This window comes from Stegostoma tigrinum, chromosome 9 (assembly GCF_030684315.1).
Source record: "Stegostoma tigrinum isolate sSteTig4 chromosome 9, sSteTig4.hap1, whole genome shotgun sequence".
Classification (NCBI taxonomy): domain Eukaryota; kingdom Metazoa; phylum Chordata; class Chondrichthyes; order Orectolobiformes; family Stegostomatidae; genus Stegostoma; species Stegostoma tigrinum.
The window spans coordinates 61,694,133-61,706,972 of record NC_081362.1 but is presented as its reverse complement, the minus strand read 5'-3'; the positions used below and the strand labels follow the sequence as shown (position 1 = coordinate 61,706,972).

At 38.6% G+C, this 12,840-nt stretch overlaps 1 protein-coding gene across 2 annotated transcripts in view; it reads left to right on the top strand.

Moving 5' to 3' along the window:
* eprs1 (glutamyl-prolyl-tRNA synthetase 1) overlaps positions 1-12,840 on the top strand; it is a 76,214-nt gene that overhangs the window by 29,467 nt on the left and 33,907 nt on the right. The window contains exons 7-14 of one of the 2 annotated variants that reach the window (XM_048536199.2): positions 1,095-1,221; positions 1,768-1,960; positions 2,707-2,878; positions 8,124-8,357; positions 8,500-8,584; positions 8,796-8,855; positions 9,156-9,176; positions 10,358-10,468. In XM_048536199.2, coding sequence (XP_048392156.2) covers positions 1,095-1,221; positions 1,768-1,960; positions 2,707-2,878; positions 8,124-8,357; positions 8,500-8,584; positions 8,796-8,855; positions 9,156-9,176; positions 10,358-10,468 — 1,003 coding nt within the window. The remainder of the gene's footprint in view (positions 1-1,094; positions 1,222-1,767; positions 1,961-2,706; positions 2,879-8,123; positions 8,358-8,499; positions 8,585-8,795; positions 8,856-9,155; positions 9,177-10,357; positions 10,469-12,840) is intronic. The other variant, XM_048536200.2, reaches the window with a different exon arrangement.

Genomic DNA, 12,840 nt, shown 5'->3' with positions numbered 1-12,840 from the left:
TCCCATCAGTTGATGTACTTGCATTCGAGGTAGTTCAGAGGACGTTCAGTAATTGATTCCAGAGATTAGGGGGTTTTTTTGTGAAGAGGTTTAGGCCTGTACTCTCTGAAGTTTGGAAGAATTAGAGATCATCTAATGGAGGAATGTAAGATGCTAAAGGAGATTGGCAAAGCTGATGTAGAGAGGATGTTTCCTCATGTGTGACAATCTAGAATGAGAGGCCATAGTTTTGGGATAAGGGTAACAGATTTAAGAGATGGAGAGGTTTGAAGGGTTCTATTCTGGTATTGTTGAATCATTCCAGAGGTGCTTAAATGTTACTGGCTGAGCTATAGGTTTGGACAGGTACATGAATAAGAAAGGATTAGAGGGATTTGGGCCAAATGTAACAAATGGAAGCAGTTTAGTTTAGGAAACCTGGTTGGCATGGATGTGTTGGAGTGTTTCTATGCTGTATGCGCCCATAACTAAAATGGTCATGAAGCTGTGACATTTGTTACACCAGAATGAGATAGATGATGGGACACTGAATGAATAAGTTTAAGGGGGGGATGGGTTTTTAAAATTAGAAATGTTTTTTTTTGAAAAGAGCAGGCACCAAAGTATAGTTGAGGTCAGCTATGATTATATTAATGGCGGAGCAGGCTCAAGGCCTGAATTGCTTACCCTTGCTTCTAGTTCTTACCTACAAGCACTATATATATGTAATTTGGTTGAAAATAAATTAGATGATCATTCGTAGCTGAAGTCACTTCCTGTACTCAACGTGGCTGTGATATTAGTCATTGAGGTCCAAGTCTGAAATGTCTTTTAGGAGATTCCAGTTCGTCTCTGCCTTCATACCTGTGTCATGACTGGAATTTAATCATCCCACCTAATAATTCTACCATTGGCTGAGCTTTCATTTCTGGTTGATTATGTTCTGGTGAAGCACTTGGCTGTTTACTACTTAAACTTGCATTTAATTTGTCATTTTCAGTCAAGCAGAGTTTTTAAGTTACAATTGTGGATATAGTATAATCAGATTTTATTTAGACGATGCGCTAGTCTAATTGAGATGCATTTATTTACGCTATAAAATAATTTGTTTACAGTTATTTGCACATTGGACATGCCAAAGCTGCACTCCTGAATCAGCATTATCAAGTGAGCTTTAAGGGAAAACTCATCATGCGGTTTGATGACACCAATCCTGAAAAGGAAAAAGAAGACTTTGAGAAGGTTGTTATTAAATGTATTTAATAAATACACCTCTGCCTAAATCTAACTGCAGTGATTATTCATTTTGATTATTGAAAGTGAATTATGATGAAAATTGTTCTTTTAATATTCAAATAATTTGAATTAAGTCTAAAATATATTTTTGTGTTTAATGGTTTCTGTGTACTGCATTCAAAGCCTTTGTATGGTTTTTACTTCAACCAATACTGCAAATACCACATTAAGTGAACGAGATCATCCTGAATTTAGAGACAATGCAAGAAAGAATGGACTTAAATATGTTACTGTACTTCTTTGTTAGAAACGACTGTTGCTCACACTTTTTGCTTTAGCCTATAGCATATAACTGAATAACTTGGAAGTCTCGTTTCTTGTTTGAAACTTTTATACATTCAACTGTTCAGAAGCCTTTCAAAATACAGTTCCTTCAGAAATTAGGAAGTTATGATTTTTTTCTTGATCTGCAATCCAGAATGAAACTAAACTTATTGCATTGTGTTCTAACAAGGAGTTGAATGGTGTGTAACATTGACTGCTTTCTTTTAGGTTATATTGGAAGATGTTTCAATGCTACAGATAAAACCTGACCAATTCACCTACACCTCCGATCACTTTGAAATTATAATACAATATGCTGAGAAAATGATTAGAGATGGGAAGGCTTATGCAGATGACACACCTCCAGATCAAATGAAACATGAACGTGAGCAAAGGATTGAGTCTAAACACAGGGCAAATTGTGAGTATCATTGAAAATTCTGCTTAGCGATATTTTGAATTGCCTTTATTCACTAATTATAATTCTCTTTCCAACTCTCTTTTTAAATGAAAATGATTCATGCATGGGTATGATTTCACATCTTGCCTTGAGACAAGATGCTCTGTGTTTCTGAGCTGCTTGACCGCGCTGTCTATCATATTTAATTTCATATCAGCCCTTGTTTGATTTCTTCCTGCAGTTTCTGACAAACAATGCTGAACACTATTCATGAATAAGAATTATGACTGTCTGCTGCTAAACCCGATGGCTTTGGAGCTTAGTGCTATGACTGTCTAATGAAACATAGGGCTCAGATAAAAGCTGGAAGTTTTAAAATTTGCATAGCTCAAAGCCACACTACTCGTTGTTTGTTTAAAGACTTTAGGCTGAATGATCATTTATTTTTAAATATGGCAAAAGTAAACAAGTACGTAATAAATTATAGGAAATAGATTCCTGGGAGAAGTGCAAGAATGTTCTGAGTATGAATAAATGTAAAGTGACATGCTTGAGCATTGGAATAGCTGAAACCAGCCATAATCAACTCACTATTCTACCTTATAATATACAAGAGTTCTTGCATGATATTAAATTTAAAAGCTTATAGATTTCGTATGTAAACATGACAATAATGGAGGAAAGATTCCTTTTGTATTTATTTAGTTGTGTGTTCTTTAAGAATATAAATGTGATGTTTGACGTTGCACATAATTTGTTTCTTGCAGCTGTGCAGCAGAACATGAGAATATGGGAAGAGATGAAGTCTGGGACTGAGTATGGGCAAACCTGCTGTTTACGAGCAAAGATTGACATGACTTCCAATAACGGTTGCCTCAGGGACCCCACAATCTATCGATGCAAGAACACACCACATCCTCGCACAGGGCTCAAATACAAGTGAAGTATATCAGTCAAATTTAGGTTCTGCAAAGATCATTCTTAGATTCTTAGTGTCATTTTTAAACCTTTTTTTTTAAAAAATGGTCGGATCCTTGTCATGAGACATCAGTACTACTGTGGTGTCAGGAAGCACATGCAAGTGGGATCAGACTCGCACTGACATAGAGCTACAGAGAGGAATATTTATATCCTGTCTGCTGCTGCCTCCTCCTTGTCTCATTCCAGCACCCAGCTTACCTGTCTACAGTTGTAGCAATACTGTTAACTGCATATTAAGATTATTATGTCAAAGGGTGAAATTGATAATGTAGAGTCTATAAGTGGCCAGTTGTATTTGATTTAACCTCTTCAGTTGTCCAATAAGTACCAATCAGCAGATAAAGAGCTGAGATTTAATAATTTATGAAAGTTGAGATCAAGGAAATATTTTAAAGTGTCGCAGCTAATTCAGGCCAACACAGTTAAATACAAAATATGGACAGTGCTGTCAAGAGATGCAATGTTTCTTCCCAAGCTGCTCACAAACCTCATTTCTTAGTGGGGCTCCCTATCAAAATGTATTGGATGGCATAATAATCTTCAGCATGATTTATACAGGCAAAGTTAGAGCTTATCCATTCAGATGGCACAAATTATTAACAAGTACTATTTCCAGCACTGATTAGTTTTCACAAATGTGGAATCTCATTCCTTCAGATTTTAATGTTTATATTCTCTCTGTTTCTTTGCTCTTTATCCTCAAACTTCCTCTTTGCTTTCTGTACCTGACGTGCGAATAGAGTGAGGTGGTGGTGGGACAGTGATGCTGCAAGGGTCAAGGTGATCTGAGATAGTGTGATTGGGAATAAAGCTGTGAAGGGATTTTAAAGTGAGGATGAGAATATTGAAATGGAGATGTTTATTCACGCGGATTCAGTGTAGACCAAGATATGTTGAATGATCTTGGCACCTTGTGCACGTAATCTGAGGAATATCCTTGATGTTCTTTCGTTTCTTAGGAAGCTAACTGATATGTTAGATGTTTTTCTCTTCGTTGTGTTAGTTTGAGACTGGTTATTAATTTCTTCCCTGTTTATATGAAACATAATTTACGTTTGTTGTTTGGGTGAAATTTTTGCCTCCTTATTCAGATTTGCATGTTAGACGGTAAAGATTGTTCTATAACTTATCAATCATGTTCATTTGGGTTACTGGGGAAACTGCAGTCACATTTTTGATTTGAAGTAAGGATTGATATCATTTCATTTGTTAAGACTAGAGGGTAGTTGTCACAGAAGAGCTGCAGTTTTGATTTCAAGTTCAGAAAGATAAGCTGCGGTATATTATCTCATGTCCTGTAGAAGGAAAATTTGTTTGGATTAATGTCTGGGAAGATGAGTGAATTGAGTTCAATACATATCAATATAAAACTTGCATTTGTCTATAAAATGAGGCCCATTTTCTCCATCCCTCTCTCTCTCTCTCTTTCTTTGTCTGTCACACTCTTTTCCCATATGTGGCCTGTGTGTGTCTGTCCCTCTGCTGCTGCTGCTCCTTATAGCAGGCCCGTCTACAGCTCGTAGAGATTTTTAACAACAAAAGGAGTGATGAGAGAAATTGTGTGAAATAAAACAAAACAAATATTTCGTTGAGTCAGTTAAATTCGCATATTGCTTGGTTATACTGTCTTCTGATGTGGCTGCACTGTGCCTACTACGAAGTTGGAGGTAACGCGATTTGAGGGGTAATCCAGACCCTGGAGGCAGTGAATTGATGTTTAGGAAAAGGAAACTATGTATAAGGGAGTCATGTGAGATGCCATTTAACATGCTAGCATTCAGCATCTTCAAAAGATGTCTTTGTGGCAAATAGATTATTTAATCATGTGATGCAGTGCTTGCAGATAAACCAGGAGGATAGACATCATGAGATGCTGGATGTGAGTTTGCTCGCTGAGCTGGAAGGTTAGTTTTCAGACGTTTCGTCACCATTCGAGGTAAAATCATCAGTGAGCCTCCGACGAAGCGCTGGTGTTATGTCCCGCTTTCTATTTATCTGGTTAGGTTTTCTTGGGTTGGTGATGTCATTTCCTGTTCTTTTTCTCAGGGGATGGTAGATTGGTTTGGAGCCAATGTGTTTGTTGATGGAGTTCCGGTTGGAATGCCATGCTTCTAGGAATTCTCGTGCGTGTCTCTGTTTGGCTTGTCCTAGGATGGATGTGTTGTCCCAATCAAAGTGGTGTCCTTCCTCATCTGTATGTAAGGATACCAGTGATAGTGGGTCATGTCGTTTTGTTGCTAGTTAATGTTCATGTATCCTGGTGGCTAGCTTTCTGCCAGTTTGTCCAATGTAGTGCTTGTCACAGTTCTTGCAAGGTATTTTGTAGATGACGTTCGTTTTGTTTGTTGTCTGTATAGGGTCTTTTAAGTTCATTAGCTGCTGTTTTAGTGTGTTGGTGGGTTTGTGGGCTACCCTGATGCCAAGAGGTCCGAGTAGTCTGGCAGTCATTTCGGAAATGTCTTTGATGTAGGGGAGAGTGGTTATGGTTTCTGAGCCCGTTTTGTCTCTTTGTTTGGGTTTATTGCTGAGGAATCAGTGGACTGTGTTCGTAGGGTACCCATTCTTTTTGAATACGCTGTTTAGGTGATTTTCCTTTGCTCTGTGTAGTTCCTCTGTGCTGCAGTGTGTGGTGGCTTGTTGGAATAATGTTCTGATGCAGCTTTGTTTGTGGGTGTTGGGATGGTTGCTCCCGTAGTTCAGTATTTGTTCCGTACGTGTTGCTTTCCTGTAGACGCTGGTTTGAAGTTCCCCATTGGTTGTTCACTGTACTGTGACATCTAGGAATGGCAGTTTATTGTTGTTTTCCTCCTCTTTTGTGAATGTTATGCCAGTAAGGCATTAAAAAAAACTAGACAAACTCACACAAAATAACAACACAGACAGCACACAAGCATGGATAAAAAACGTATCTGACCGACCATTAATAGACACTGAAAAAGCCGTCTTAGTAAGAGGATTAAATTACAACTTCCGGGATGTGGACAAGAAAGATTTCTTAGCAGCGTTAGAAGCAACACTGAAAGACGACAAACTCACAGAAGAAACCCAGCAAACCATCAGACAGACAGTCGCACCAACACTAAGCAGGAAAAAGGAAGAAAACACACTCAATACACAAGAAAGGAAAGCTCTAAAAGGACTCAAAAAAGATAAAAACATCGTTAACATACCTGCAGACAAAGGACGCTTGACAGTCATCTTAAACCGAACAGACTACATTGAGAAAGCGAATGCGCTGCTTGCAGATACCGACACTTAGCAACAGGTCGCGATAGACCCGACCCCACAACTAGAGAACCGAATCACAGCCTTACTCAAAACTTCAAAAATCTGGAGAATTAAACGAGAGAGACTTTCAAAAAATGAAAGCGGATGGATCCAACACACCACGCTTCTACAGACTACCAAAAATTCATAAACCAGGAGCCCCCCCCCCCCCCCCCCCCGACCCATAGTGTCGCTACCTGGAACACAAACCTACGGATTAGCCAAGGAACTACACCAAAGACTAAAACACCTAGTAGAAGACTCCCACCACTCAGTTCGCTCCACCCAAGAATTCCTGAACACCATCAAAGACACCAAGATAGAAGAGGATGAAATAATGGTCTCCTTTGACGTAACAGCCCTCTTCACATCCATCAACATCAACCTGGCCAAAGAAACACTGACTACACTATTAGAAGAACCGAAGACACGTACACCAGACACCACCAACCTCATCAGCAAGGACAACATCATCAAGCTAGTGGACCTATGCCTCACCACCCACTTCACTTTCAATAACAAAACCTACAGACAAACCAACGGTACACCCATGGGATCTCCGATATCAGACTTCTTAGCAGAGGCAGTAATGCAGAGACCCGAACAAACGGTTCTGCCAATCATCCAACCCAAACTTTGGGTCCGCTATGTGGATGACACCTTTGTCATCACTAAACAAAACAAATTAGAGGAAACCTTCAAGACCATCAATAATACCCTTTACTGGCATAACATTCACAAAAGAGGAGGAAAACAACAACAAACTGCCATTCCTAGATGTCACAGTAGAGCGAACAACCAATGGGGAACTTCAAACCAGCGTCTACAGGAAAACAACACATACGGAACAAATACTGAACTACGGGAGCAACCATCCCAACACCCACAAACGAAGCTGCATCAGAACATTATTCCAACGAGCCACTACACAGAGCAGAAGAAAATCACCTAAACAGCATATTCAAAAAGAATGGGTACCCTACGAACACAGTCCACTGATTCCTCAGCAATAAACCCAAACAAAGAGACAAAATGGGCTCAGAAACCCTAACCACTCTCCCCTACATCAAAGACATTTCCGAAATGACTGCCAGACTACTCGGACCTCTTGGCATCAGGGTAGCCCACAAACCCACCAACACACTAAAACAGCAGCTAATGAACTTAAAAGACCCTATACAGGCAACAAACAAAACGAACGTCATCTACAAAATACCTTGCAAGAACTGTGACAAGCACTACATTGGACAAACTGGCAGAAAGCTAGCCACCAGGATACATGAACATTAACTAGCAACAAAACGACATGACCCACTGTCACTGGTATCCTTACACACAGATGAGGAAGGACACCACTTTGATTGGGACAACACATCCATCCTAGGACAAGCCAAACAGAGACACGCACGAGAATTCCTAGAAGCATGGCATTCCAACCGGAACTCCATCAACAAACACATTGGCTCCAAATCAATCTACCATCCCCTGAGAAAAAGAACAGGAAATGACATCACCAACCCAAGAAAACCTAACCAGATAAATAGAAAGCGGGACATAACACCAGCGCTTCGTCGGAGGCTCACTGATGATTTTACCTCGAATGGTGACGAAACGTCTGAAAACTAACCTTCCAGCTCAGCGAGCAAACTCACATCCAGAACCTCAACCTGAGCTACAAATCGTCTCAAAACTCGCTATCATGAAACGCTTCTTAAGCAAAAACTGATTTAATAGTCAAAATGCATTGTCATGGAGATACGTTGAAGAAATGCACAGCTATTTGTGCTAACAAAATAATAGTATGTATATCCAGCAAGGGTCAGTTCTGAAAGGCTTTTGGTAAAACAACCCTGTCATAATTCCTATAACATACTGAAGATTTAATTAATAAGTTGAGTGGTAGTAAAATAATTTTCAATTCTTCCTCTTGCTCCAGAACTTATCCAACGTATGACTTTGCATGCCCTATAGTGGATAGCGTTGAAGGTGTCACGCATGCACTTAGAACAACAGAATACCATGACCGTGATGAGCAGTATTACTGGATTATTGATGCTCTGGAAATTCGAAAACCTTACATATGGGAGTACAGCCGCCTTAATCTAAATAACACTGTACTATCAAAGAGGAAGCTAACGTGGTTTGTTAATGAAGGACTTGTGGATGGATGGTAATTTTACAGTAAAACTGTGAAGTTGATTTTTTTTCTTTCAGTATTGAACATTTACAATTTAAACAGAATATCTGATTCTGTTAAGAGTATCTTACTGTCACTGTCAACCGAATTGTTTTGTCCACAATTTTTTGTTTAGGGATGATCCTCGCTTCCCAACGGTGCGTGGAGTCCTGCGGAGAGGAATGACTGTTGAGGGATTGAAACAGTTTATTGCTGCTCAAGTGAGTTGAGTGTGAACATGACGGTTCTCACCAGAGGTCTATAGTACGTTATTTGTCAGTTTTCATGATCGTTCTTTGCTCCCCTTTGCCCCTGAAGCCCCCTAATTTTCTTGGGAATCATACTTCGCAACTTGTTTTGTAAAATTGTTGGCAAAAGTACAATGCCTTTTGTGGTCTGTTGCATTTAAGGTTGTATATATTTTGATTGTAGGGTGGCTCAAGGTCCGTTGTGAACATGGAGTGGGACAAACTCTGGGCTTTTAACAAAAAGGTAAATGAGTTAATAGTTTTTTGCACCTTGTTCATATCTGTCACTGATATTGCAATATTTTTAAGTTGGAATATAGACAAATTACAGCTGAGGAAAATGGAATGTTCTTGTGTCTGGTTACATGGTGACAATGTATTGTTTTCTGATGCTTTAAATTGTATGAGAAATCCAATTTTGGATGAAACGTTTATCATGGTTGGAATAACATTATGAAAAATACTTAATATTCTTTAACCCAAAATTGTGCAAATTTATTGAATTAAACACAAATTATGCATTACATTTTCTGCTTCTTTCAAGCTGCAAGCTAACTGTAACAAGGTATTACTTAATGATTTTCTGCTTTGACTAGAGTACCTCACAGCTTGAATGGCATGGCAATAATGCTTTAGATTCAAGATGTGTGCAAAGCCAGTCTCTCTCTTAACTACTGTTATGATTGTGGTTTAGCTGGTCGGGTTTTCTGCACATATTGACAGCAAAATGACTGTAGTGTCTTGAATATTTGTTTAGGTAAATTATTGCTTTGTATATTTGGAGCAACTTTTTTAAAGCAGTTTTAAGCATGATTTTTAATTCTACTCCAAAAGTAGAAACTGTTTTTAATTTCTTTTTGCTCCATAGCAAATCTGAATGCAAGTTTATTAGTTGTTAAGCAGACAAACTTTTTGTGCTCCTGTGAATAGATGAGATTTCACTTTTGAGTGACTTAAAAGAAATGGATTTTTATTTTTAAATTATAGTAATTGTTATTCTGGTTTGTAAGCAATACTATATTGTTTTAATACGTTATTCAAAATGCTGTACCATGTGTAATCTAGTATAGATTTTATAACCACAGAGTCAACGCTCTATGATGTCCAATGTACAGCACTAAAGCACTTTGATGCCCTTTTCAGACAAGAAACGGAGCACAGTGCAGTATACAAACTAACTTTGTAAAATTGGCAGCACACATAGTGAGGGGACTGAAATTTAAAGAACCGGGTGCAGAAATACCATTCTCGGACTTTGGCTGCCCAGCTGGAGTCTTAATCTAAACCATTTGAATCTGGCATCTTGTGTTAACTTTTTGCTAACCTTTCCATTTGCTTGTACTTCTATGCTGCACTTTATAGCTTTCTCACATCTGTCTTTTCTTTTATTAATTTTTAAACACTTTTTGCCTCTCACAAAGGATTGTTTGCGTTGTTGCAGTTAACTGCAAATCAAGATACATTCAAATTTTAATTGGTCTTTATTTATAACTAAATTAGACTGTTTATAATTCATTTAACCTCTGTGTGCAGATTTCTGGAGAATAATACCATTTTAAATGAGCTAACAGACCACTTTTCAGAAAATTTCTCCCAGTTTTCAATGTTTTGTGTTTAACTGTGCCGTAATTTAGTTGCAGCAAGCTAAACAATTCTGTGTGCCTTTGTTTGGATATTGCATGCAGGTGAATATGGAGCATCAAGTTATATTATATAGACAAAATGATCCGTGCTTATTTACTTCAGGTTATTGATCCAGTGGCACCTCGTTATACAGCATTATTAAAGGATGCAGTAGTGCCTGTGAATGTGCCAGAGGCCAAGGAAGAGATGAAAGATGTGGCCAAGCATCCTAAGGTAATAAGGTTTGTAAATGGAGAGTGTCGAGTGAAGTACAGAATCTACTTACTTTAACTTTTTTGATAAATAAACTGAAGAAAAGGAAGAGGAGGATAAAAATCTGAGTTTCCTTGAGCGCACACATACACATGCACATACATACACAGCTCTTTCTTTGTGTCTCTCTCCCTCTCTCTCTCTCTTCCCCCTCAATTCTTAATTTGATTAATTGCTGCTTAAATGGAATTTTGATACATTGGAGGCTTTGAAATAGAAAATTCATTTTCAAATTTCTCATTCAAATAGATCAAGAAATGTAGGAAGGGAAAGGCCATGCCTCCTATTGAAGTCTGGTTAGTTATTCCACTCGATCATGGCTGATCATCCATGTAAATGCCACTTTCCTGCAGTATCTCCATATACTTTGATGTTAGTCTATAGAAATCTTATTCATTTCTTGAACATGCTCAATGATTGAGCTTCCACAACCCTTTGGTGCAGAGAATTCCAAACATTCACCACACTGAGTAAAGAAATCCCTTCTCAATAGGACACCTGGAAAGTCACAAAGCAGTCTGTTGGAGTGTGCAAGTTTTCATGAAGAGTCAGTCATGTTTGACTAATTTGTAGAATTCTCCAAAGATATAACAAGCAAAATGGACCATGGGAGTCCTGTGGATGTAGTATACAAGCTGCCACACAAAAGATTAATACAAAAGGTAAAATGGTAGTGTTGTGGATAATATGTTGGCTCACATAAGGAATTAGTTGACCAACAGAAAGCAAACTCTTAGGATAAGAGTTTTTTTGGGTTGGCAACCTGTAACTTGTAGGCTGCCAAAGGGTTTGGTCTTTGGGCCCAAACTATTTACAATTTGTGTTAACTGCATGATTTGCAGGCATAGCTAAAGTTGCAGTTGAAATAAAAACAGTTGGAAAATAAGCTGCAGATAAGAAATAAGAAGTTTTCAAATGGATAGGCATGGGTTACGTGAATGATCAGAAGTTGTTGATGGTATTTAATGTAGATAAGTGTGAGGTCACTGATTGTGGTTTGAAGAAGGAAAACGCAACTTCTTATCTAAATGGAGAGGAGCTTCAGAGTGCTTCGTTGCAGAGGGAACTGAGAGTGTCCTCGTGCATCAATAAGGAGGAAAAATGGAACATTAAGTCTTATTGCTAAAGAAAGAGAGCATAAAAGAAGGGAAGTGGTGTTGTATCTGTGCAAGACATGGAGTACTGCGTATAGTTTTGGTCCCCTCACTTGAAGGAGGAAACTGCAGCAATTCAGAGAAGGTTCACAAGATAAATTCCAGAGATGACCGGTATGTGCTATGAGATTAAGCAGTTAAGGCCTGTATTCGCTAGAGTTTAGAAGAATAAAATGTTTAATTGAAGTATATAAGATGCTAAAGGGGATTGACAAAGTAGATGTAGAGTGAATGCCCCATATAGGAAAATAATCTCGAACAAGAGGTCATCATTTTAGGCTAAAGGTTGTCAGATTACAACTGAGGTAAGAAGGAATTAATTCTCTTAAATGGCCTTCAATCTATGGAAATCTGTATTGGCTTTATTGCCACATGTAGTCAAATGAGTACAGGGTAAAGTTTATAAGTAACCACTTACAGTGCCATCGTAGGTACATCTTAGCTTCCGGGATTCACACTCCAGGGAATCGTGGATGCTGGGTCACTGAATAAATTTGAGGATATCGATGAACAGATTTTGAATTAGTAATGAGTTAAATGGTTATGGGGAGCGAGCAGGAATAGTAGAGTTGAGGCAGAGATGAGATCAGCCATGATTGTATTAAATAGCAGGCAAGAGTCAAGGGGCTGTATTACCTGCTCTTGTTCCTAGTTCTTACGTTCGTACCAGTCATAGGTGGTCTCGGCCTTATCCTGAAATAGTGTCCTTTTATTTGAGAGTCAGTAGTCAGGGAAACATCCTATATGCATCCACCCTGTCATGCCCTTTAAGAATTTTGTAAGTTTCAATGAGGTTAATCCTTATTCCTGAGACACAAAAAGAAATAAAGATGGCCTTCTCAATCTGTTTTCATAAAACAATCCTGTGTCTGAGCAGTTACTTTAGAGAACCTCTGTGCATGCCCTTTTATAACAAGTATATCTCTCCTTAACTAAGAGGACCAAAACTATGCATAGTATGCCAGGTATTGTCTCAAAAAGGCTCTATACAGCAACAGTATTTTGTACCCCAGTCCTTTTGTGATGAAGGCTAACATACCACACGCCTGTCTAATTGTTGTTTGCACTTACGTATTAGCTTTAAGGGATTCTTCAACAAGGACAACTTTGGCCACCCCATTTCCCATTCTCTCATCATAAGCACTTCTATCGCTGGGCTCTAGATGTATGTTGAGAAAA